Source organism: Anopheles cruzii, chromosome 2 (assembly GCF_943734635.1).
Source record: "Anopheles cruzii chromosome 2, idAnoCruzAS_RS32_06, whole genome shotgun sequence".
Classification (NCBI taxonomy): domain Eukaryota; kingdom Metazoa; phylum Arthropoda; class Insecta; order Diptera; family Culicidae; genus Anopheles; species Anopheles cruzii.
Window position 1 is genome coordinate 37,177,796 of NC_069144.1, and position 23,927 is coordinate 37,201,722.

The 23,927-nt window shown below is 47.7% G+C and overlaps 6 protein-coding genes across 17 annotated transcripts in view; 1 reads left to right on the forward strand and 5 right to left on the reverse strand.

The window, feature by feature from the left end:
* LOC128278990 (E3 ubiquitin-protein ligase RNF113A-like) overlaps positions 1 to 144 on the reverse strand; it is a 1,322-nt gene extending 1,178 nt beyond the window's left edge. Inside the window, exon 1 of the mRNA XM_053017712.1 lies at positions 99 to 144. Coding sequence (XP_052873672.1) covers positions 99 to 144 — 46 coding nt within the window. The remainder of the gene's footprint in view (positions 1 to 98) is intronic.
* A 1,764-nt stretch (positions 145 to 1,908) lies between these two features.
* Positions 1,909 to 3,054, reverse strand: LOC128278991 (probable inactive tRNA-specific adenosine deaminase-like protein 3). Its single transcript, XM_053017713.1, has one exon. The coding sequence runs from the start codon at positions 3,052 to 3,054 to the stop codon at positions 1,909 to 1,911; it is 1,146 nt and encodes a 381-aa protein (XP_052873673.1).
* Positions 3,055 to 5,354: 2,300 nt separating this feature from the next.
* LOC128268639 (E3 ubiquitin-protein ligase RNF113A-like) lies at positions 5,355 to 6,476 on the reverse strand. The gene is made up of 3 exons (XM_053005794.1): positions 6,385 to 6,476; positions 5,602 to 6,316; positions 5,355 to 5,520 (listed from the first exon to the last, which is right to left on the reverse strand). The coding sequence occupies exons 1-3, from the start codon at positions 6,452 to 6,454 to the stop codon at positions 5,355 to 5,357; spliced, it is 951 nt and encodes a 316-aa protein (XP_052861754.1). The 5' UTR covers positions 6,455 to 6,476.
* Positions 6,477 to 6,683: 207 nt separating this feature from the next.
* On the reverse strand, positions 6,684 to 13,185 carry LOC128268635 (cytoplasmic dynein 1 intermediate chain-like). Of its 11 annotated transcripts, none has more exons than XM_053005782.1 (10): positions 12,967 to 13,185; positions 12,747 to 12,893; positions 12,561 to 12,679; positions 12,216 to 12,248; positions 10,634 to 10,654; positions 9,740 to 9,787; positions 8,570 to 8,719; positions 8,349 to 8,505; positions 7,887 to 8,259; positions 6,684 to 7,810 (listed from the first exon to the last, which is right to left on the reverse strand). In XM_053005782.1, exons 1-10 carry the CDS (start codon positions 13,110 to 13,112, stop codon positions 6,983 to 6,985), a joined length of 2,022 nt encoding a protein of 673 aa, XP_052861742.1. In that variant the 5' UTR covers positions 13,113 to 13,185; the 3' UTR covers positions 6,684 to 6,982. The 11 variants fall into 11 exon arrangements, with proteins under 11 accessions (XP_052861742.1, XP_052861738.1, XP_052861741.1 ...); XM_053005778.1 differs by having other exon boundaries at positions 12,216 to 12,278; XM_053005781.1 differs by lacking the exon at positions 12,216 to 12,248.
* Positions 13,186 to 13,592: 407 nt separating this feature from the next.
* On the forward strand, positions 13,593 to 15,789 carry LOC128278992 (iduronate 2-sulfatase-like). The gene is made up of 3 exons (XM_053017714.1): positions 13,593 to 13,802; positions 13,869 to 15,093; positions 15,163 to 15,789. The coding sequence occupies exons 1-3, from the start codon at positions 13,593 to 13,595 to the stop codon at positions 15,297 to 15,299; spliced, it is 1,572 nt and encodes a 523-aa protein (XP_052873674.1). The 3' UTR covers positions 15,300 to 15,789.
* Positions 15,353 to 23,751, reverse strand: LOC128268634 (H(+)/Cl(-) exchange transporter 5). Of its 2 annotated transcripts, XM_053005775.1 has the most exons (14): positions 23,690 to 23,751; positions 22,865 to 23,241; positions 20,227 to 20,611; positions 19,497 to 19,532; positions 18,954 to 19,117; positions 18,044 to 18,880; positions 17,750 to 17,964; positions 17,471 to 17,679; positions 17,263 to 17,403; positions 17,076 to 17,185; positions 16,907 to 17,007; positions 16,677 to 16,840; positions 16,400 to 16,613; positions 15,353 to 16,322 (listed from the first exon to the last, which is right to left on the reverse strand). In XM_053005775.1, exons 2-14 carry the CDS (start codon positions 22,973 to 22,975, stop codon positions 16,232 to 16,234), a joined length of 2,778 nt encoding a protein of 925 aa, XP_052861735.1. In that variant the 5' UTR covers positions 22,976 to 23,241; positions 23,690 to 23,751; the 3' UTR covers positions 15,353 to 16,231. The 2 variants fall into 2 exon arrangements, with proteins under 2 accessions (XP_052861735.1, XP_052861736.1); XM_053005776.1 differs by lacking the exon at positions 19,497 to 19,532.
* Between the last annotated feature and the right edge of the window lie 176 nt (positions 23,752 to 23,927).

A 23,927-nucleotide genomic window follows, 5' to 3' on the forward strand; every position in this document is an offset into this window, starting at 1 on the left:
TGGGGACATTTTTCGGGGTGCGTTTGCCGACCCTCCCTCCCATCCGTCCGTATAATTCCCGTTGAAAACCTCCGGCATAAAACCTCAACCGGACTCACTACTAGTGTCCAGGGCCGACTTCTCTGCCGCCTGAAACGGTTTCATTCAATTGCGCGCACGAACTACGGCGGTGGGAGGGCTTGGAGGTCGGCTTGGAGTTCGGCTTTTTTATGTCTCCATATCTCGAAAACCACGCCTCGGCTCGGCTGGGCTCGGTGGACGACAAATTGTGACGGGTATTAAGTTAACTCCATTCCATTGGGCGCCGTGCGCCGCGGAACTAATAAAATCTATAACATTGAAAACAATCTACCGATGTCCGATGATGATGCGCTCCAAAAAGTCGTTTCGATCAATTTTTTAATTAGACGTAATGTAGCGCCTCGAGGCCGAACCGGACCCGGAATGCGGACGGGGTTCTGCGTTGGTTGGCCGTTTTGGGTGGGGACACCCCATGGAGTCGTCGTTGGTGTTTGCGCTGTGCGGAGTAGTGACTGGCTTTTTTGTTTTCGATGAGCGTTAATGAAGCGTCTCATTGCGGTTGTCAAATAAATTACAATATGGACCCGTGCGGTTGTTCCAGTGGCATCATCGCAAGTGACCCCAGTTTCCCCCGGGCTCATTGAGGGTCCTTGCCGACGACTGCCCGCCCTACAGCAGTATCCGTGTGACGGCAGCAACACGAAGCAGGCAACGAATGCGCCTCCTTCGATGATGCGCCTCTGTGCCTGTGCTGCTGAACAGTGATGGCCGCCCAAACAGCGTGCCGAATTTGACTGTTTGTCCAGCAAACGTTTAGCCTATTCATCGTTTTCTTGTTAACTTTGAAATTACGGCAGCACGCAATGGGCGAGCAAAAAATAAAACAAAATGCTCAACAAAACAAAAATTTCATTCAACGTGTTAACGTTTTCGTAGAACACTTTTTTTCCGAACACACAAAAACATCCTTCCGCTGGGGCGGTTCGCCACGCTCGCTTAGCACGCACTGTAGCTCGCACGGCATCAATCAATCCACCCCGCGGGCGGATAGAGAGGTGCCGTCGCTGGTGCCGGAACGGAACGGTCACAGCTTTTTTCTGTTTCCTTCATTTTTTGCCTTTGCCTTTATTCCGCCACGAAACAAACTCCTCCGAAGGGGTAAATGATGATGAACGATGAGTGGCCGCCACAAACGTCCGTCCACAGGGGTTAGGACGGGCCCACACGGCCGGTCCGCGGCTGCCCCGATGCCAATTGACCTCAATCGCAAAGGACGCGCACCACGATGATGATACGCGCGATGCTTGTCGTTGTCGTCGTTGTTGTTGTTGGCCACATTGGAGACACAGGAGGGTACAGGATGGTCGCACAACCATTCCGTGGACATCTTCTACCGCCATGTTTTGTACGCCATTTTGCGTGATCGCGCGTATCACCACCCGAACCGGGGGAAACACCGATAACCTTGAGCAAACGCAAAGAGCGAGATCACCGCGGCGCGGCGGTGTTTTAGGCCTGCCATTTCCTTTTCGCACAATAATTGCCTCTTTCGGCTCGAAAAATCCCCGGCAAAACGGGTCCTTACGTCCCGGTCCCGCAAGGATGGATATATCATTACGAATTGCACAGAGCGACGAACGTAAATAATCGCAAGAATTACCTCACTCGCCGCGACGATGATGCCGCGTCTCACGAAGTGGCACAAAATTTTAATGTTATTCACAAGAAATGCTCGACAATGTAATTTTCTGTTCGCTTTTATCATGGTGCGCCTCGTTTTTTATTGGCAAATGACCCTTGTATTCCTTTTTTGGGCTGCATGTGTTATTTTGTTCATTAAATCAGTGCCGGCGGGCACTTTGCACCTCCCGGGCGTTTTGTTTTATCTTAAACTATACGAAACGCTTCGTAGCGATGGTTCAGTTCCTTGACCGTGTGCAGCTTGATCCGCGTTCCGAGGGCTCCCTGGGCCGTCGGGTGATGGTAGAACACTCTTCGGACGCGGCTGTGCGTTAGTGCCATCGCGCACATGACGCACGGTTCGTGCGTGAGGTACACATCGTACCCCGTGCACAGGTACGGTCCGTACTTGGCCAGATTGTCGTCCGCAGCGTCCCGGTCGTGGTCGTGAGCGGCTCCCGCCAAATTTGCACCGTTGTTGCGAATCGGTTCCGCACCGAAGCTCAGCCGTTCGCCGTACTGCGCCCGAAGTAACCGCTCGTACCGTGGCCGGATACCGCCGTAGTGGAAACCATCGTCACGGACGGCTTGCGCCTGTGGCTCACGATTCCATACGCCACCGGTCTGTGAAACGGCAACCATATCGATTAGCATCATCGGGCAGTGCCAAATTGGATGTTGGTCGCTGCGGCCGACACCGATCGCGGCGATCCGGCCTCCAAGCCGTGGGTTTACGCATACACCGCACGGACGTCCTTCTTCGCGTTCTGCTAGCCACAGACAAACCTCCATCAGCTGGCGATGCAGTTCAAGTTCGGGCCCACCGAACAGTGTGTTCGCGTGTAGCGCCTCGTTACGGTGATTCGGGTGGAACTTGCATGGCCAACGCTCGTCCGCGAGCTCATACTGCCACCGAAGCAGGGGTTGAGAAGCAGCCACCGAAACTACCTTCAAATCGGTGCACAGTGCATCCACCAGGGGCCGATCGTCTAGGCCTTCGGACTGTAGAAACCGCTCCACGAGCACCGCCACCGATGGCTGACTCCCTTCGCCAGTGTCGCCCTTGCGCAGCTTTTGGTCTAGTTCTTGGACCGGTGCAAGGATTATGCTTCTGTCACGGTTTACGCGCTTCAGATGCTGCAAACCGGCCAGGGGCAGTATCCTCGACAGCGCCGGAATCAATCTCGAAAGTTGCTTACTGTTCGGCACGCTGCTAACGTACACTTCGACCAGCGCGATCGGGTTGCTGTATTCGTCGGCCAAAATTGAGCGGATCTGCGACACGTTTGTTCCATCCGTTTGCGAGGAAAACAGAGTCAGTTTGGCCCGTTTCGCTTCCGGTGCAGCGGACATGCCTGTGCGCTGGACTTTGCACGGACAGCACCCGTCGTCGTCGTCCCCGGTGCTGAACTGTTAATTGAGCTGAGACACTTTATTTCTCACAACCACAACACAAGACACTCTGTTTCACAATCTCGACGATGTTCGATCTGCAAATGACATAAATCAAATGGGGACACTTTTCAGCTAATGGACTTTAATTTACTTTCCTTCCTCGGGTTCCGGCTTGCGCTAACGACAAGCAAATGGTACGTTGGAACCAATCTACGCTTCCGGGAGCGCGCGTGCGAGAGCGAGAGAGTCGAGAGTTCATCTCGAAGCTATGAATTAACTTGACGGCCTCACAGAAAACTTATCAGGAACTTGCGTGCACGTCAATAAAACGACGCCTAGATATGGAGGGGCTTTCGGACTGGTTTGCCGATAGTGTGTAAGCCCCATCATATTATCATAACCCTTCAATTCTCTGCCTTCCTCCTTTTGCTATCGGTTTGCATTTAAATTGGGTCAAGGTGTGTCCAATCTGGAATCGCTACACGCTGCGACGGGCTTTGCAATCTCTTAAGCTCCTGCTGTGTTTGTGCGCTCGTACGGACCGTCGAGTTTCGGACGTCGGATTTTAAATGCGCGCAAATTTAAACCAAAGGACACCCACGGTTTGGAAAGTTACCCGAATATAGCCCGCGACTGATTATGCGAATACACTTTTTTTTTGGTGTCAACGTTTGAAAGTACTTATAGCGTCGCTCGGTTGAACGGTTTTGGAAGATATTTGCCAGAGAAGTGTAAATAGCTATTACGGTCAGCTACCCGAAAACACCACTCGAACCAGAGGCTGTGGCAAGATGTAGACAAATAATTTGTACCATAAAAAACAGCATATAAATTTAATAAAAAAGCCTGCGATTCAGGTTGCTGCTGTCTTTGGGCGCTGTGTTTGAATATTATGAATATTAAAGACACTCTCCTTCAACCGGAGAGGTTGGCTGGGTATGCAAATCCGCGCGAGACAGAACCGAGCTCGGTTTCAATTTCGCATCGCTATAAACTCGCAGAAGAGGATCGTTATGAGCCCGAGCCGCCGTGTGGTGGGTCAAATTCGCTCCAACGCGCGTCCATCCGCGATCGATAAGTTCGTTGACTGCGAACCCGCGCGCGGTCCCGCCAGCTCCGCTCGTTCCGCTCGTGTAGCATCGCAAACCGCGCACAGGAATTTGAATCAATTCTCAATTCAGTGGCAATCAGCAGCAGCGTGGTGGTGTCCTTCTGGTCTGATGCTGGGCTGGTGTGGTGCAAGAATATTTCCTATTCCTTTTCCTTTGCGCTCCGCGTTTTTGAGCCACTCTCGGATGTTTATTCCATCTTGGCCTGTAACAGTCGCTCAGCCCACATCGAGCACATCCAAAAGGGGTTTCTAGAATGTGAAACCGCGAAAAGATAGAGACACGCACGCACACGCGTATCCAATATGCGCCCGCGGTCTATGTTTGCGTGTTCTCGCGAAGGTCGGCAGCGCTTTTTGGGATAGCAACACACATCGTGTGCGCCACCCGTTTGATTGACCGACCGACCGAAGAAGACGCACAACGACACGACGGCGATGACGACGATGTGCGGTGATGGTGAAGGTCATTAGAATTTGTCTATAACATCCCGTCTGGCTGACCGATGGTGGCTATTAGTTCAATCACCACACACCACTATTACCAACAATCGAAACTGCGTGGAATCAAAGCATCAATAAAGCATGAATTTATTATGAGACTTTATGGGCATTTCCCTATCTTGTGCGTTAATACGGGGCGCAAGTTGATGGGTGGAAAATTCCCACCCCATCGCTGGCGCTCTGATCGCCAGGGTGCGAAGGAACAGGTTCAAAACAAATAAGAAATCATTCGGCCGCACTTACCGGGACCTTTAACGGTGGCACAATGGGCGGCCCACAGAACAAAAGGGTCGGTTAGGTCGTAGGCACTTAGAACACGGTTGCGATAGACACTTTTGCTAATCTGCACTGATCTCCACCAGCTTAAGCTGTAGTGATAATAATTTTTTTATCTTTGCACCAAACGAAATAAAGATCGTATTACGCGGTTCTTTCTTCTCGTAAGCACTTGCGTGGGAACACGATTCGACGGAATTGCTTTTGACGTTTTCGGGTTTCAATGATTCCACCGACAGCTTCTGAGTTTGTGGCGGATCTTCGACAGCAAATGCTGTCAGTTGCCCGCACTGCACTGTGAGTTAGTTTGATAAAAGCGTTTGGGCAAAAATTGAGACAATACGTTTATCTTTAATTTATTGAACCTTCTCTAATCACTGTCCGAGTTCTGCTCTTCCATCTCTCTAGTCTTCAACCGAGCAATTAGCTCCTTGGCCGGGTTAAAGACACCGTTCGTCTGCACGCCACAGATTGCGCAACGGGATGATTTTTTGTACTGCGTCAAAGCGCAACGCTCGCAGAAATAATGTTTACACCTAGAATAAAATGTAGAAAAAAAAACTGTCAATATTGTTTCGCCATTCGTTGCTGACCTTCGCGTTGTGTGCTGCACTTACTTTGTAATAATCGGATCGACAAAACTTTCACGACAAATGAAACACTTGAACGGCAAGTCTTCTTCGTCAGAATGGATCTCGTATTTGGTGTCATCGCCATCGGAATCGTCTGCCGCGTAGGTGTTGCCCGTGCCCGTCGGTCCTTCCTGTTCCAGCTGCCAGCCGTGCTTGTAATCGCTGCGATCGTGCAAAAACTTGCAACTATCGCCAAACCCACAGTATCCCGTCTCTTTGTAGTCCTTGCAGATGTCCGGCTGATAGTCCCAGCGCACGGTGGAGCGAATGTTGGCCGGCGCCCGAATCGGCCCCTTCCGCACCATTCCCGACGCTGCGTTGCCCTGGGCACTGTCTTTCTTCTTGAAGAACTGCGTGTAATTGTTCAACCCACGGTACACTTTGTCGTCCTCCTTCCCTTCCTGCTCCTTGTTGATGTCGATGCTCTTCTGGTAGATGGCCTGTGCGTCCCGATCTTTCTCGGTTTCGATCTCCAGCTCCGCGGTAGCGCCCTGATCGCGCGGTCCTTCTGCCTGGGCGGAACGCTTGGACTTGTAGCTCACAACGACGCTCTCATCATCTTCGCTTGAGTTGGTAGCATCCGCGCCAGCTGAATGGTTCTGTTTTTGTCGCACAACCGAAGTGCTCTGTATGTTCGGATTGGCCTTCTTCCGCTTGTCGCTCGCCACCACCACAGAGGACTCTGCTTCTTCTGCTTCATCTGAAAAAGCCACACTCCCGATTTGGGTTAGGTAAAAATGTGCCACATTAGCATATAGAGCATCTCACCTGAATCGGTCGACTGTTTGCGCTTTCGTGCACCCTTGTTTTTAAGATTCCTTTTTATAAATGTGGACATTATTATGAATAACGAAACCGCTTTGATTGTAAACAAAACTTATGCTCCAGTCTCTTTGACAGTTTGTTCGGTTGCTCGAAAAGTGCGTGAATAGAGCTGCTCGAACTGTAGCCTGTCGACAAAGCGTGTAAAGCTTACAATGGAATCAGAGAACAGATCTCCGTTTGATTCAGGCAATGTAAAGGTCGAATTTATGCTAATGCGCCGCAACATACGCGACGGCTTGAATAAGAACCCACTACTTTATTTCTCTGCAGTGTTGTGTTATTCGTAAAATACATATTTGACCGTTGAGACGAAACACGTTGAATAAGTATGTTGTAAGCTGCGCCGCATATTGTAACTTTAGTTTACGAAGGGGCACAAAGGAGTATTATAAACAGTCAACAGTGAATAGATACGGGATGCCAGTACAGACTTTAGATTATCTTTCTCTCGTAACATCCCATTCATCAGCATACTTCCTTCTCCATTTCATCATGCTACTTTAAGTTCTGGTGACTGTTTTCATAGGTGCCGCACTGGGTTTCATATGAGCGGCGAGCTAGTAAGCGACGTGAGCGAGTTGAGCGACGTGTTTTGTGGGACCGGCGACTTTTTATCCATCTCATCAAACTCGTCCGTTTGGTTGATCTTCAGATCATACAATACGGCGCTTAGCTTGTTCCACTCGTCCATGCGTGGATGCGCCAGATTATCGGCCACATCGTAAACGTAAATGCGACCCGCTTCGTCACCCACCGTCACATGCAACCCGGACGGTGTCCAGGAAACCCGGTTCAGTGCCGGTTGTCCTTCGACGGTCACTGACGCCGTCGGTACCTCCGTATCTTGGTTAAGATTCCACAAGTCGAGCCGTCCGCCTCCATCGACACCGGCGAACAGAGCTGGATGGGTCGGTGACCATGCCACATCCATCACATAATGCGAATTGTCCTCGAACGAATACAACGGTCGATTGTCCTTCAGGCTCCACAGTTTGATCGTCCAATCAATGGAAGAGGTAAGGAAGAGATGGCCGAAATCCGGTGACGACTGGTTGTGGTGCGCCGAAATGCCGGTCACCGGGCCGAGGTGCTTCTCGTAGGTTTCCCCAATGCCGGACCGATTGCCATGGCGACTGGCCGAGTACACGTACCCATCTTCGCTGCCCAGTACGAAGTTGTTTACCTCGTTATGCGGGAAGGCCATGCACGTGACCGAAATCGCCTTGGACTGGCGGTGTTGCAGTTCCAGCACATCCTGTGGCTGAGAGAGCATGTCAAGACTCCACGAGCAAAGCTTGCCGTCTGAGCTTATCGAGATGACGTTATGGGCATTCTGCGTACCAACCATCGAGAGACAATAAACGGGTTGCTGGAAGAAAACAACGATAAAAACATTTCCCATCGAAAGCCGGCCATCGGCTATGGCGTCCGGATGCATCACTTACCGTATGAGCGCTAGCGCTGAGTGGTGTACGTTGGATCGGTGTTCGCTTCTGTACCCGATTGTCCCACAGTACGATCTGCCCGGAGTAGGTCCCGCCCAGGATTAGATTCGGGTGAAACTTCGCGAAGCAGGTCGATATGACGGCGCTCTGACAGTGGAACACCTCCTCGGGCGTTTGTTTCTTGAACTTTGTGTTCCACACAATCACCACGCCGTCTGGTTCGTTCGGGCACTCCTCGTTGCTGTGGTACGACGCAACCATCAACTCCGGATAGTATGTGGACCAGTCGAACGACGTAACGCATCGGTTCTTCGACCAGCGATCGCAGTAGAAAGAACGATTGAGCGACAGGCGAGCTTGGGTTTTTTCATCGCTAGAAAGACACCAATGGAGGAACCATGTTTTTGTCAAACATCTCACAATACATATCAATCGATCGAGTTTGGAACGAGAATAACTTACCCCATATCATCTTCATCACTGCCTCCAATGTAGTCGGTGTAAATGTCGACCTTCTCGGACAGTGCGCGCTCCATAACTTTGCCTGCGCGCAGTATGAATCGTTGAAAATCTTCCGACAGAATAATCATTTGCTTCTGCTCGGCGGACAGTTCCTTCACTGTAAATAAAGAAATTCGTGTGAGGGGCGCCGTTTCGAAGCGAAAGCACACTCCCTTCCTTACCTTCCTTCAGATCGTCCTTCTTCTGCTCCTGGGGTGTTATTGCCGGGGCCACTTCCTTCACCGTCGGTAAGCCGTGCGGCAGAATGCCGGGGGGCAGCTTCGAATGGAACCCGTGGTCGATGTGAGTCAAAGAGTTTTCCTCATCGTCACCTTGACCGTCGCCATAAGTAAGCACTGCATAAGTAAAATTGTTTCTAATTTTCCGATTTCTATTTCTTTATTTAATTCCTTCACTCTTTTACTTGAATTCCGGACTCTGCTCAATGTAGTCATAGAGCATACGGTCGAGCAAATAACTACAACTCCTACATTCAAATAGCTTCGTATATGGTAACAATGAAAAAGTAAAATGCCATCTGCGGTCGTATTTCTCCACCCATTGTTTCTCACCAAATAGAGTTATAGAGTTTCGTAGTATTAGTCACCGAAAATAAGCGCACAGTTGAAAACCTATTTGTTACACTACACAATGTACTACGATCGGATTTCGATCGGTGATCGTTACTTAAGTCAGAGATCAATATCCAAATGATGTCACTCCAATCATCCGTGGGCTTAATCAATTGCTAATATCATAGTTTTTGTTTAGTATATGTTAGTAATCTACCAGAGGCAACATTTGCCAAGGCCTTGTGATAGGGTCAGGTTACTATCGTTGGTGGTTGGTAAAGGAAACAATTGTTGGAAGCAAACTAGAGCTACAATTAGGAAACAAAGAGAGTAGAGAGAGAGACAGAGTTCGACACCCAGAGTTACCCAGAGAAGTTAAACAATTCTTTGTGCACTGGTTGATCGTTCATACGATCGCTTTAGGTAGCAAAGCTGCGAGAAGTTCAACAAAACTTTGTGCACTGGTTGATCGTTCTTCCGATCGATTTAGGAAGGAAACCTCACCTTTGGCAGTTGCAAACACACATTTCCACAACTAGACTCATGCAAAATAATGAAAATTATACATACAGCGTTTGTGTGCACTTCAAAACAATCTGTTCGCCTGACACGCTCTACACGAATAATAAATGCAGGTAGCGTGTACCGAAGAAAGAGTACCGAGTAAAGTAATATGAGAATCTATTAACACAAAACATATTGACAAATAATAATAAAGATACCAAACGATAAAAGAGCAAACTTGCAGTAGAGAAAATGGTTTGTTGCAGCAAAACCTACCTGTAATCTCATCCTCCCATTCTAAACCGGGATTAAGATTGTATTCATCTTGAAATGGGAAGAAAATTTAGCTTTAACTTTTTTGTATTTGTTCGCATCGCAAACATCTTTTCAAACTTAGGTTGAACAGCATCTTGTAAATGCCCTTAAAAATAGATAGAAAAGCTTTTTTCTAGATTGTACGTGTATAGATATTATAACAAACTAAAATAATTCAAAAGAATGTTTTAATAAAACAAAAAAATTAAGAAAAGTACTAAATGGGTGGAGAAACTAAAGGCACGTATGGGGATTGTCGCTTGCACGCGTTCTCTAAGAACTCTTCACTTGAGAACGTGATAGAGCAAAGTACCGAATAGCTTGGCGTGAATGTTACATCAGTAGAGAAAGAAAGTAATGAATGAAAGTGACTTTTCGTCTGTAATAACGGGCTAACCCCAAAATAATGAGAAAACAATGTAGTACATAGCTCGGAACAAAAGAGTGAAAGAAAACAAATAGGAACAAAGATTGACAACAAAACAAGACACAAAAATCAAAGTTCGCACGAGTGAAACACTATGTTGATATAGCCAAAGAATCTATCTTAACTTCATCATACGGGGGCGCATCAAACAAGAACGGAAACTCCAATTGAATGGCACAAGAACAAACAGCACAGTGATTCCGTTATTGCACCTCATAAGTAGTTTGATAATTGTTTTTGGTGCTCAATTCGCTACAATGAGAACGGAAGCTCAGCGGAGAGCCTGTCCATACTTCAAAAACGGAATGATATTAAATGTTGATCCGACGTTTCCATTCATTTTTGTTACGCCCGCGCATATAAAGTATTGATTCACTCGTAGCTAATGGAAGGTGGAAACCGACTCTGCGGTCAAACGGGGCACTCACCGTAGTAATCGGTGGCATGAGCTGAAGTAGTCCCGAACAGGAAACGATGGTCAGCGAAGGGGTATCCACCGAACGGAATTATGAAAAATATAGAGAAAAATCGTATTAGTGGTCTTCGGAAGTACTAGCAATAAATGTCAACCTTAATCTATATATATAAAATTCAAGTTGTGTCTGTATGTCCCTTATAGACTCCGAAACTACTGGACCGATTGACTCGAAATTTGGTATACAGGGGTTTTTGGGGCCGGGGAGTGCAATAGTCAAGGTTAGAAACCCCTCACCCCCCTCTTTCTTTGCCCTCCCATACAACTAACTGTTAAAAACATCAATTACTCCACAAGTTATGAATCGAATTTCATCAAAACTTGCACAATGGTTGCTGGTCACCTGAGAAACCATGTGACAAAATTTGGTCCTTGCAGGACGAGGGGAAGGGGGGGTCCCCATACAACCCCAATCCTTAAAATACGTCCTAGGGCAATATGGGTATCGTTTCTTAGGTTTTGGTGGTCTGTAAATCGATTGGTTTCCCTTAAAAGCCTTTTCCTTCCTTCTTCCACCTATCACCACCCCTCATTCCATCCATCTTGAAGTAGTGTGATGTTGGGGGGAACTGCGTAGTTTGCGTTTAATTTTTAAAGAGGAGGGAAAGAGGGAGAGGGAGAGGGAGAGGGAGAGGGAGAGGGAGAGGGAGAGGGGGAGAGAGGGCGGAAGAGAAAGAAAGAGCGAAAGAAAGAGAGAGGGAGGGGTAGAGAGAGAAGGGGAGAGAGAGAGAAAGAGAGAAAGAAAGAGAGAGAGAGAGAGAGAGAGAGATAGCAACGGACTGCTACAGCCTTCTAGATTTCAATTAGGATCATATAGTAGAAAAAGTACATTTCACACCTCCCGGGAGAGGGGCTCCCATACAAACATAACATAAAATTCAGCATAATTCGGGTTATTTTCGAACAAATCGAACCAAATTCTGCAGGTGGGAGTTTTTGGGAAGAGGAAATGTTCTGGTGAATTTTTGAAACCCTTCGCCACTTTACAAAGGGTGGCTCCCATACAAAATTAGGGTAAATTGCAGCAAAATTCGAAAAGTGTTCAAACAATTTGAGTCAAATTTAGCTGGTGCGAGTTTTGCCATGTATCCAACGGGAAGCGGGAAGGAAAGCCAATCGGATACATCACCGGGAAGCCCTATCATTCGGAACAGAGTAACGGGAGGAGGAAAGGGAAACTGAACAAATACGTCACCGGGAAGCCCGATCGTCTGAAAAGTAGAAGTAACGGGAAATGCAAAGGGAAGCTGATCGGATACGTCACCAGGAAGTCCGTTGAAACGTCGGATAATCGAGAAATGAGGATGAAATGAGGCGTGGCAACGCGCGCCGGGATCAGCTAGTAAAATGATAAAACAGCAATCTTTACAAGATAAAAGAAATCATAGAAACAACGATCAACAGAATAAAGTGATTACGTAAGCACGGAAGATAGCGCAAAGCAGTAGCTGACTAAAAGTTGCCAGCATCGTATTGTATTTGTTTTACATCAATTCAGAAACAATATTTTCACTTTATTCTGCCATTTGGTTTACCTTTGCGCGGTCTCCACCAATCCTCCATATATCCTGATAGAGGTGAGGAATGGCAAGAAAAAACTAAATATATTTGTTACACTATTACAATACATTTGTTTCTAGCGAGAATACAGGAAATAGATTAGAGAAATTCAGTTCTGTTGAATATTTATTGTGGAGCGACAACAATTGCAGATGCTGCAGTAACTGGATTTAATAAAAACCAAGAAAAACTCAATTGAAATCGCTATCACTGAATAATGGCAAATATATAATCGTGAACAGATTTGTGGCGATCGGGGCCACGTAGCATCCAGGGGAAAAAACCTATGATCATACTCCTGCGAAACGAATAAAACTTACCGTCACGCTCATGACCGCCGGTACTGTTAGTTTGTGTCTGCTTGGTGTAAACAACCGTCTCTTTCGGCGGAATGTTGGTAGCTTGCACGGACACCAGGCTCAGGTTGACCGCCTTCTTTCTGCAGCTAAAAGGACAATTTAGCTGGTCGGTGAGAAGTTTCAATCTATCGCCTTCCGTGTGCATACTTCTGTCCGTCCGTGCTGGGTTGCAGACTGGTATCGGGAGTGAGTGTTGCAGAATGGTCCGATGTGGCGGAATTCACCGATGACAATGATGAAAGAACTTCCGATACGGGGGCAACACCAAGTGACGAGAGCATTTCATCCAAATCCCTGTAAACGAGTAAACCAGAAAGGCTAAGTGCAACCGGAACCCCACTTTGTGTCACAATCTGGACGGACGTACTTTCTTGGGTTAGTTTCGGTGGTGCCCATTTTTCCCGTTGCTTCCTCCAGGTCTTTCTGCTCCTTTTCCTTCCGCCGTCGATCTTTCTCCTCCCGGAGAGCCTGCAGTTTGGCCTTTTTACGCTCTAGCTCCGCTTTGCGATCCATGTTTGAACGTTTTTATAAATCTTCGCCACAATTCACAGCCAAACACTGAAAAAATTAGTGCTCAATAGAAAGAATTTTGTATGACGTAGCCAACAGTAGGAGGAGGTAAACAAGAAACTGCGTAGCCACGGGAAAATTATGAAGCGTGGTGCTCGAAAAGAGTGCATGAATTGCGCTGCTCGAAACCTGCGCTCCATACAGTTGCCTGTCGGCTGAGCAGAGTCTACTTTGGTGGCTGGTCTTGAATTTTGAATCTTTGAAAATCTTTGAATTGCTTGAAATGGAACAAATCAAAAATCTTTTTCGACTAATAGTGCATAAACTGGAGTTTGCCATTTTTTATCAATTGTATGTCGTTGGGAAGTACCAATATAGTACCAATATACCATCATTCTATGCATACAACAGGTGTTTGTTTATGTTCGTGTCAGCGTTATGTAAATTTATGCAAATGCGTCGCAGCATAAGCGACACAGCGCAATGTGCGGTTTTACTTTGAATTTTTACTTCCTCGTGGTTGCTGTGCTAGCAGGATGTGCCTCCCAGGTGGTAGATCGTCCCAATGTTTTGTTGATCATTTTGGACGACTTTCGGCCGGCTATCAAGAGATACGGAGACGATAACGCCATAACGCCCAACATCGATAGGCTCGTGCGAGGAGGCTATCGGTTTGAAAATGTTTTTGCACAGGTAATAAAGTATTCAGCTTCCGGCATTTGAATCTGTACTTCTACATATTGTGTATGTTTCATTTAGCAAGCACTTTGTGCACCGAGCCGCAACTCGATGCTCACCGGAAGGCGTCCCGATACGGTGCGGTTGTACGACTTCTACAGCTACTGGCGCGATTTCTCTGGTAACTTCACCACGCTGCCGCAGTATTTTAAACAGCACGGTTATCGAACCCATTCGGTGGGGAAAGTTTTCCATCCTGGCGTTTCGTCGAACTTTACCGACGACTACCCGTTGAGCTGGTCCGAACCAACGTACCATCCGCCGACGGAACAATTTACCAACTCTCCCGTTTGCATCGATCCGATTGATGGTCAGTTACGCAGAAACCTTCTATGTGCGGTGATTCCGGAAATGCAACCACTTCACACACTACCAGACTTGGAAAGCACGGAGGAAGCAAAACGTTTTCTAAGAGACTACGGCAATGGGCCGTATTTCCTTGCCGTCGGTTACCACAAACCTCACATCCCATTCCGCATTCCGATGAAGTATCTCAGCCTCCACCCACAGTCCAAGTTTACGGCCGCCGGTTCGTGGGATCGACCGTGGGGATTACCTGCGGTAGCTTGGGCTCCCTTTTTGGACGTACGTGAACGAGATGACGCCCGCCAGTTGAACATACCCTTTCCTTACGGACGCGTTCCGGAAGATTTTCAACAACGCATCAGGCAACATTATTACGCCGCGGTGACGTATGTAGACGAACTGATTGGAGAGCTGCTGGCCGAGGTGGATCTGGCTCGTACGATCGTACTGCTCACCTCCGACCACGGTTGGTCGCTCGGTGAGCACGGAGAGTGGGCAAAGTACAGCAATTACGATGTGGCTGTGCGAGTTCCGCTCGTTATCAGTACTCCAACAATCAAGGCTCCGGACAGTGGTTCTGAAGAAGTTAAAATTGAGAACGTCGTGGAGTTGCTTGACATTTTTCCAACACTCGTCGATCTTGCTGGACTTCCGCCGATACCAGCTTGCCATGAAGAGCGACCTCGTAAAGCGTTAAGCTGTGTGGAAGGAAAATCCCTAATGCCGTTGCTGTTGGCCAATGGTACCGCCTACGAAGGCAGTGGTCCGGAGCAGTGGATTGCGTACAGTCAGTATCCACGGCCGGAACCGTACCCAAGCATCGTACCGAGTAGTGACGATCCAAAGCTTCGTTTCATTCGAATCATGGGCTACAGTCTGCGTACGGAACGGTTCCGTTACACGGCGTGGATTGCATTCAATCCGAAAACTTTCAAACGAGGTGGGTAGCATCTGCTTTAAGGAATCAGTTTCTTCAACAAAGTGTACAATTTTTCTTCCCTTCTCATAGATTGGAGTACGGTGCACGGCGAAGAGCTGTACGACCATCAGATCGATGCGAATGAGAACTTAAACCTTGCTGACAGACCACAGCTCGACAAAATTAAAAATTACTTGAAACGAACACTGCAAACAAAGTTTCCGTAAGCTATCTACCTGAAAGATACAGTGGAAGCAAGAGCTAAAACGCGAGCTACAATGGTACTGGGTTTTATTACATAAATATACAAATTTATTAATAAATTTCCGGCCTCCAGTCGAGCGGGAACTTGTCGACTACTCACAGCAAATCCTGCGCCGCCCCTGATGGGTTCAATAGTGACAGATTACGGCTTCAGAGTGAGAGAAACAACAAAAAAACCCGTTATCACTTGCTTACGAAAAGTGCTCGTCGTGATTTTACTGTTGTCTTGTTTTCTGGAAACGATAATGCCTTTCTATTCATGTACGTTCAACGCGTATGATAGCATCGAGCTGCGGAAGGTGATACGGAAAGTACCTCGAAAATATATATAACTTGAAAGCGTGCCAACGAAACACAGGCAAAAGGTGGGCGGGTTGATTAATAACGGGCGACTATAAATATCCTTTTTCCTTTCGTTCGCAAATAAACTATTCTCGTTCTCATCTCGTTCTTATTCACTGCCATAAACAAGCGGCCGTTGTTCATCGATGAACCTAAACATCCTTGCTTTCGTTTGGAAATGATCACAAAAAGAGGGTTGCGCTATTGCTTTTAGGTTAGTTAGGTGGTTGAACATACTTCAGCACCAATCCTAGCCGGCACCTCTCCGGGACGAGTGCCTTTGCTTCTGGTGATCAACTGAACGAAGAAATACCGTAACAAGTGGAAAAGCATGGGTGGTGCCATCGATACTCGAGCTTACGAAAACCTGCTCCTTACATGTTCACAATTCAACAGTTTCTCTACGTATTGGCTAATTTGTTTATATGTATATAAAATCCATCTTCCAGCGACTCCCGGAAGGCTACAAAAGATGCACACCGGAAGCTAAACATGATTCGATAGCTGCGCTGACAGGGAGAAGAACCAAAGAAGGACCAATGGGTTGGGTCCCTTAGTTAAACAGCACGGTATTGGGATCTTCATTATCCATTTGTTTCACGTGCCTGAGCACATCTTTTTTCGTGATCACGCCAAGTAATCGACTGAAAAAAGGGTAACGAGAAAGAGAAATCCACATTAGAAACAAATCAGTGTCACAACTCCGGGGCCACATCATTACCCATTGTGTGTGACCAGTGTTTGCCGCAGCCCGAGCTTGCGGAACATATCCACGACCGTTTCCATTGGCGTTTGGTCGGTGACGGTGATCGGAGCCATGTCGAGAATTTTCTTCAACTTCAACGGCGAAGGTCCCAAATTCTGGACCGGTTGCGCAGAGGTGAATATAACGAGCGACTGACCAGTGATACCGTCGATAATCCGCCTCGCATTGGCTGTGGGGAAAGAAGGACGGAAACGGTCAACTCAGCCGGAGGTTCAGAATTGTTGATGCTTACCTAAAGCTAGATTAAGATCCCTCCTTGGCACGAACCCAACCAAATATTGGTTCTCTTTAGACACAACCACCGGGTAGCCGTTGTGTTCAGTCTCTTTGAGTAGGGTCTCGATGTCATCCACCGTCATCGAGTCCTGAGTTATTACTGCCAGCGTTTCATTTCGCCTATGTAGGTACGATAGGAAGATCATTAACAAAACATACCAAAGATGTCACCCAGCTCTCTCTTACTTTGGCTGCATCACATCCGCCGCTAATGTTGTGTGCTGGAACTCGTCCTTGCTATCCAAGAACGGATACCCGTTTAACGCTATGTGTGCATCGTAAATACCCTAATTCCGGTGAAAGATTAAAATTAGTCGATCCAAACTTCACTACAAAACTTCACGGCCGTAGTTACCTGTCGCCCGAGCGCATCACCAACCCACTTCGATGCCATGGCCGCCGCCATCAGCGGAACAATGTACCGGACACCTCCGGTTAGTTCGAACATGATGACCACTAGGGACACTGTAGGATGATCATATGAATAGAGTAAACAATTTAATAATTCATATTCATGCCACACGCCTTTATCTTTCGCTGACCTGTCATTCTGGTGACCCCTCCAAGGACGGCAGCAGCACCAACCATCGCGTACAGACCCGGCGTAATGCAATCGTCGCCAGTGGAGCATTCACCGGAGAAAATCCAAATCTTCGGATAGTTGTACGCCAATTGCTCCATCGCTGCGGAAAGGAGGAAATCGCCATAAATCTTTTGGCGAACCACTCGTCGATCTACTTTGGAACTTACCAATGCCAACCACGCGTCCCGTGATGGCACCAAGGGCCAGCGAAGGAATGAACAATCCGCACGGTACCTTCATGCCGAACGTAAAGATCGTCATGATCAGCTTCATCGCGAGAGCCAATATTAGCAACCAAACGGCCTTGTATACACCTGGACCGGCCGCCGCAATCTCGATCGCGGAATTGACGTCGGTGAAGTTGCGGTTGTAGTCACTACGGGTCAAAGAAAACCATAGAATTATCAAAACCTTACAAAATGTGGCCTTCCTGGGCGACTGCTCACCACAATGGATCCTGGTTGGAGATGCCACACTGGCTGAATAGTAGAAAGATGAGTTCGCTCGTGTTCATTCGCGTATACGGATTGGGATAAGCAATGACGGCCGTAATGAACGTGACAATCAACACCTCGGACACGGGGTATTGGCCCAGCTTGCTGTACTTGCGGAACCGACACCACCAAAGGTTTGCCTTGATAAATACCGTAGCGATGACACCCTTCGGGGAAAAAGAAAACCACGGTTAACCACCTTCGATAGCCGGTTGATACCGCGCGCGCATTCGCGCCTAAACTTACGCCGATAATGCCCAGCCCAATGAAGGGAACGAGTTCGAAAAAGATCCACGGTTTGTTGTACTCGACGTAGAACAGTACCGAATGTTCGTTGCCAAACGGGTTGATCGAGCGCAGGATGAAGGCGGCAATGAGCGCACAGAAGAACGATCGCCAGAGAGTTTTGAGCGGAAAGTAGTACGAAACCTCCTCCAGACTGAAGAGCACACCGCCAATGGGCGCACCGAAAGCCACCGAAACACCGGCGGCCGCCGCTGCCGAAAGAATTTCCCTCTTTTTCGCTTCATTGCGACCGTACTTTGGGAAAAGGTACGACAGGATGTTGCCGATACAGCTGGCAATGTGTACCATCGGGCCCTCCTTACCCAGGCTGAGGCCAGCCGATACTGACAGCATGATACCGACGGACTTGATGATCAGGGTCCACTTGCCCAGATAGCTGCGGATGATAAACCCGGACAGGATGGTTTTGATCTCGGGAATACCGGACCCGCAGGCGTACGGTGCAAACATGCGCACGAGCGAGGCGGCCAGCAGCGCGAACAGCATCGCCCACATGATGTAGAAGAAGTAGGAGATGACGTACGCCCCGAAACCTTCCCGAGAGGAGGTGAAGATCTCCGACCAGGCGTACCACTGCGAGCAGTTCCCACTATCGAAGGACGTTTCGTTCGACGACCAACAGCACTGTTCGCGGTTTAGCCAGAACGCTTGCGGACAGATACCGAACTTCAGGTCCGTCATCCAGCTCGCACCGATATCGATCACACCGGCCACACAGCCCGTGAACAGACCGACCAGCAACACGCACACCCATCCGGACCACGCATCGTGAGCACCCTGAAATGACAAGCGTACCGTTAGTAATTGTTTTCAACCGGGAAAAACTCCCCGCTTCAAGGCAGGCTAGTACCTTTAGGAGATCGAGGAACGAATCCTGCCGCTTCTTCATGATATAACGATGCCGCATGCGATCGCGGGCAATATCCCGCTGCCAGTCGATCGTGTGAAAGTCTTCATACTGTCCGATTCCGGGAATATCGTCACTGGTGTCCGTCATTCCGGCGAAAGAGATACCTTTTTACGAAAGAGTGACAAAAAAGAGGAAGTTAAGCAAATGATAAACTTCGCCATCAACACACACACAACACACAGCATGCAAACACATTACAGAATGAATTTTGTATTCCTCATGATTCCCGTTCCAAAAGTTCACTGGAGTTTTGCTGGAGTCCCAAGAAGTTGTTAGCGGTTTAGTTTGGGATTAATGTTCTCCGAGGAGGTGTTGTTAATGGGGTGTAAAATTTTGTTGACCAAACACCACCGTCGACGTAAACCGTCGAAAAGGAAACGCCACACACAAATCGGGGCCAGATCAGTAGTTTAAATTCCCACAAAAGAAAGGATATCAAGGGGAAGGAGTTGGCAACCAAATAGTGAAGATCAGCTACATTACCTTCTGCTTTACCGGAAAATGAGACGGTTAAAGGATCTGTGCGTGATTGATAAACGTAAGTTAATGGTTACAATTTCAATAATACGATACGATAGTTTCAGTCAGATAGTGTAATTGCGGGTAAGTGTGGCCAGAAATCAGCTTCGTTCCACTCCACACATGAGCTATAGATTATGAACAAACGCAAATAGCAGTTATTTCCCATCGCATTCTTATGATTTTAGTTAGTTGTTACTACCAAAACTGTGCTTAAGTTTGTCGCGTTGCGGCTAAACATTGTGAATTCATTTTTCAACAAAAGAAAAAGCGTAAAACTGCGTCTACGAAGCAACACTAATTTGGCACGGGCAAGCAAAATTTCTGTGAAGTTTTCGGGGCCGAACTGCTACTAAGGGGAACCCTAATCAACGGGAGCATTGTGTTAAGATTCTCAGGCAAACAGATGCCGCGCTCTTCAACACAGCGTTGCGTATTGTAACCTCCGGTAAGCGGATCCAAAAGAGAACACTTTTCACACACGATTCGGCGATTCGGCCACAGGATAACAGCTGTTTGCCGGAACTACACCGATTAAATGTGCTCGTTTGGATCGAATCGCGAATACGCGAATCGAATCGCGGCGCGGACGAAAACTACTGCCAAAACTTTGGTGAACCAGAAAAGAAAAAGGGCAAAAAGAGGCAAACCCGAACAGATCCTTCGTGTGGGGCGCAAAAACGGGGAGGTTTACCTTCGTGATCGGAGTGATGAAAATCGCGCCCGAAGCGATTATGCGTGGGCGATATTCCCTCGTGTCCTGCGCTACCACCTGCTCCGGTGTTACCGCGCCCATTACCACTTCCTTCGCTGCCGCTGCCTCCGCCACCTATCGAGTGTGTGGCGCTGCTCACTCCACCGACACCATCCTGGCGCGTCCCGGGACCGTTCGAGCTCGTGTGGTACGGATAGTTGGGATTTGTGACGCCACCGTTGCCGGGCGTAATGTCGATCATATTGTCCTCGTCTGCCTCGCCGCCGCCGGTGGGGTACACCACCGGTGCCGGTCCAAGCGGTTCCGGATGTGTGAGCGAAGTGGTATTTACGCCGCCCCGTGTGCTGTTGGCTGCCTTGGCTGTCTGAGGAAGTAAGATTTGCAAACCCAGGACCATTTCAGACAAAAAAAAACAAGGCGGAAACACTTCATCAACTAATCTGTGTCGGACGGAGAAAACCGGAAGATAGTTAATTGCGCGACCTCACACTTGGCCCGATATTAATTTCTAATTATGGAAGGGTGGTCGATTGCGAAATGGGAACCGCATTTTGGAGGATGTACATTTCCACCACCGAACGATGTCGTAATATGCGCTGCGCTGCATTCCCCAAAAACTGCACTCTTCGGGTGTCCTTGCTCAGCTGTTTCTGGGCCCAACAACGGGTGGCACTTACACGGTGGTTAGCGGCCTCAGTGGTGGCTCTGGTCGGCTGGAACGCCTTTTTGTGGGAAGTGTTTTATGTCACTGCAGCGGCTTTCCAAGGCTTTGCGGTGCGACTCGTGAAGGAAAACAAATAACGGAACTTTAAAGAAGGCCCGAAGGCAAGGTTCCTGCGGACAGGCAAGCGAAATGACCCCTCACAGCTGGCGGCTGGGTGAACTCAATTTGCTACACCAACTACACGGGCCACCGTGCCAATGTTATTGCCCACCACGCTGCTCTCCGCGAACAGATAAAAATCAATAGAACCTGCGAATGCGCATGTTCACGGCACACAGAAGCGTGGGCTAAAGTATACACACCCGATTTGGCCAGAGTTACAATGTCGTCCAAAGGTGTCAGTACCTGCAAAAGTGCACCATAAATTGCACTAAATGGTATGTCGTACTATTTGACTTCAACGTAAGCGTTATGTTCAAGGTAAGAGTTTTCTAATTGGTCAATTTTCTGCAGCTGGAATTCGTCAATCGCGTCCAGATGTGACATCTCCAATGATGAATGGCGTTAATCTGTCGCAACTCAGTGTACCGTTTGCCGCTGAGCTCTCTCGCAAGAGCAATAGAGAGTTGCAATTGTGAGACTCGTCTTTGCAAAATAAAAGACAGAAAGAGAGAGCGAGGTTTATCAAAACATATCTATAATGAAGTGCACATGTTTATGAGCAAGCTTGCAAGGTCGAGATGTTAAGAACTCCCTTTTTCCGGGCGGAGAGACCAATCTTGCGTGGGATGTTTGACAACATATTGAAGCAGACCTACAGCCCTTCTCAGATAGCAAGCTGAGTAGTAGAAGCTTTTCCTATTAATGTGTTTAAGCAAATTCCATACAAGCATTACCCTACAATATCTTATCTATAGATTAGTATCTAACCATCGGCATAATCGAAAGGTTATATATCTTTTATACTCATATTATACCCAACATATCTGAGCTACTTATCGACTGTTAATTGGTGGTCCCGTTTGCAACAAAATAAAAAAAAAAAAGGTGTTTTTAGTTTACAACAAGTTATTTTTTAGGAGTCGCTTGCAAAGAAATGCATTTTATGCTATGTGAGCTTAGTTTTATCACTGCAACAATCTCGCGCTCTTATCCAAGCAAACATCGCTGCCGTCGTACGTTGTTTGTAGCAGCTTATATACCAGCGAAGGATCGTCGTATCTGTTTTAGGACGCTTTCTGATAAGCGACCTTCTAGGGTTGCTGGCTCATCACGTAGGGCGTTATTTACGGCGCAAGATGACTCGCTGACAACAACCTCAAGCAAGTGGAACACCTTAACTATCGCCCATTCGTGGTCAGTTCGTTTTATGAAAGAAATGGTTTGTGTTCCGCGTATGATTCATTCAGCAAAATGATATGGAATTAGTACGATGTTATGCAACGCACACAGTAGTGTAATTAATACTTTATGAAGCTTATCAATAAATTTTCACAAACTCCAATCATGTCTTTAAGTCAATTTGCATCATTTTCCACTTTCTGTTTGAGAATCTCTGACCGGAAGCAGTGAAGAAACCGTAGCAGGGCAAGCACTAACTCGATTCCGAGAAGAAAATCAATCAGAAAATTGTCAACACTTTGCAAACTGTCGCCCGGCAACGGCGTAGAAGGCCGCAAAGGATGAAATATGAACAGGCCACCTTATGTTCCGACCAGTAAAACGAAAAGCAAAACAAGTGAATTTATTTATTCCCAAGCGCGACACCGCTAATGACCGGAGCAAAGAGTTCGTGCCTGAAGTTATCAAGCCATTCGTCGTGGATTTGTTTAACAACCTTGCCGTGAAGGGAAGATACCTGGAATCCGACAGACACACGAGATCGTTCCGCCGTAGAGCGGTTCGTAGTGCACTTGCCGTGAAACGGGACCAATTGTGGGTTCCATCGCTTACCTTACTGCTGACCGCCTGATAAGAGGTGTGATCTGCAACGCTCAGTGGATGATTACTGTTGGCGGATGCTAGCGTAAGATTCGTCGTTCCTTTCAGGGGAAACTTTTCCATACTGTCCGGCCAGCGGAGCAGATGTTGGGCGCCTAGTGCCAGCTACGCCACGTCACACGCGCATAGGACGCGATCGCGCACAATGTTGATCGCCGTGTCGATACTCTTCACGATTCACTACAATTAATCAACAATTCACTATTCAGTTTAATTAACACGTCATGGGCTTTCTCATGCACCGAAGGAAACTGTACACATCGTAAAGTGGTCACGAAAACGCCCCCCGGTGAACCGAACTTAGTCACACTTTTGTTCCACGTTCCACGCTGAACCGAAAAGAAGAAGAAATTTATTAAAAAAAAGCAGAAGAAAAATCAAATCACCAAGCACCAGCTGCTATTCGTTTAGAAGCTAAGGTGCAATGGAAGGTGGTCACAGTTGGCGTAGCGAAAACGTCATCGAACCGATGATGACTGATTCATGTCGGGTTCCATCGCAGAACAAAACACGGGGTAGTCTACGGTACATTACTCATTACTAGGTCAATGCGTATTGGCACTATATCGGCGACCAATCGGGTATTGTAGGATTGCAGAAAGGGCATAACCAGGCGATCACTCCCTTCTATCGTGCCCGCACTCCAGGATTGTCCATGTCACGCCTGAAATTCCTTCACATGCACTACGCGCCTTGCGCCTTTCCGAAGGAGCACTTTTCGATGAATGGCGCCACACAGGAGAAAAGAGTTTGGGATAGCGAATATAGAACACGAACCTTTGCTACTTTGTTACTGCCTCGTTATGCAAGGCAGGATACGGGATCACCAAGTACGTTCCTGGATCCCGTTTTTGCACGATCCCGTTTTTGCACGATCCCGTTGTCACAGTGCACGCACGGCCTCAATAATACAATACAAGAATACACACAACACGGCAATTAATTACCCACTTACCCCTTTCCCAAAGCAGCGGAGATGAAACGGCGGACGAGTCAACACAACACACACACAGTC

Excerpts from the sequence above, each read along its gene's own strand:
- LOC128278991 (XM_053017713.1), bottom strand. The coding sequence starts at position 3,054 with ATGTCCGCTGCACCGGAAGCGAAACGGGCCAAACTGACTCTGTTTTCC.
- LOC128268639 (XM_053005794.1), bottom strand. The coding sequence starts at position 6,454 with ATGTCCACATTTATAAAAAGGAATCTTAAAAACAAGGGTGCACGAAAG. Across the intron at positions 6,317-6,384 it reads CAAACAGTCGACCGATTCAG|ATGAAGCAGAAGAAGCAGAG; the intron begins GTGAGATGCTCT and ends TGGCTTTTTCAG. Across the intron at positions 5,521-5,601 it reads GTCGATCCGATTATTACAAA|GTGTAAACATTATTTCTGCG; the intron begins GTAAGTGCAGCA and ends ATTTTATTCTAG.
- LOC128268635 (XM_053005778.1), bottom strand. The coding sequence starts at position 13,112 with ATGGATCGCAAAGCGGAGCTAGAGCGTAAAAAGGCCAAACTGCAGGCT. Across the intron at positions 8,260-8,348 it reads AGTGATGAAGATGATATGGG|CGATGAAAAAACCCAAGCTC; the intron begins GTAAGTTATTCT and ends GTGTCTTTCTAG. Across the intron at positions 7,811-7,886 it reads TCAGCGCTAGCGCTCATACG|CAACCCGTTTATTGTCTCTC; the intron begins GTAAGTGATGCA and ends GTTTTCTTCCAG.
- LOC128278992 (XM_053017714.1), top strand. The coding sequence starts at position 13,593 with ATGTGCGGTTTTACTTTGAATTTTTACTTCCTCGTGGTTGCTGTGCTA. Across the intron at positions 13,803-13,868 it reads TTGAAAATGTTTTTGCACAG|CAAGCACTTTGTGCACCGAG; the intron begins GTAATAAAGTAT and ends TGTTTCATTTAG. Across the intron at positions 15,094-15,162 it reads TCCGAAAACTTTCAAACGAG|ATTGGAGTACGGTGCACGGC; the intron begins GTGGGTAGCATC and ends CCCTTCTCATAG.
- LOC128268634 (XM_053005775.1), bottom strand. The coding sequence starts at position 22,975 with ATGGAAAAGTTTCCCCTGAAAGGAACGACGAATCTTACGCTAGCATCC. Across the intron at positions 20,612-22,864 it reads ATCAGGCGGTCAGCAGTAAG|ACAGCCAAGGCAGCCAACAG; the intron begins GTAAGCGATGGA and ends TTACTTCCTCAG. Across the intron at positions 17,008-17,075 it reads GTGATGCGCTCGGGCGACAG|GGTATTTACGATGCACACAT; the intron begins GTAACTACGGCC and ends CACCGGAATTAG.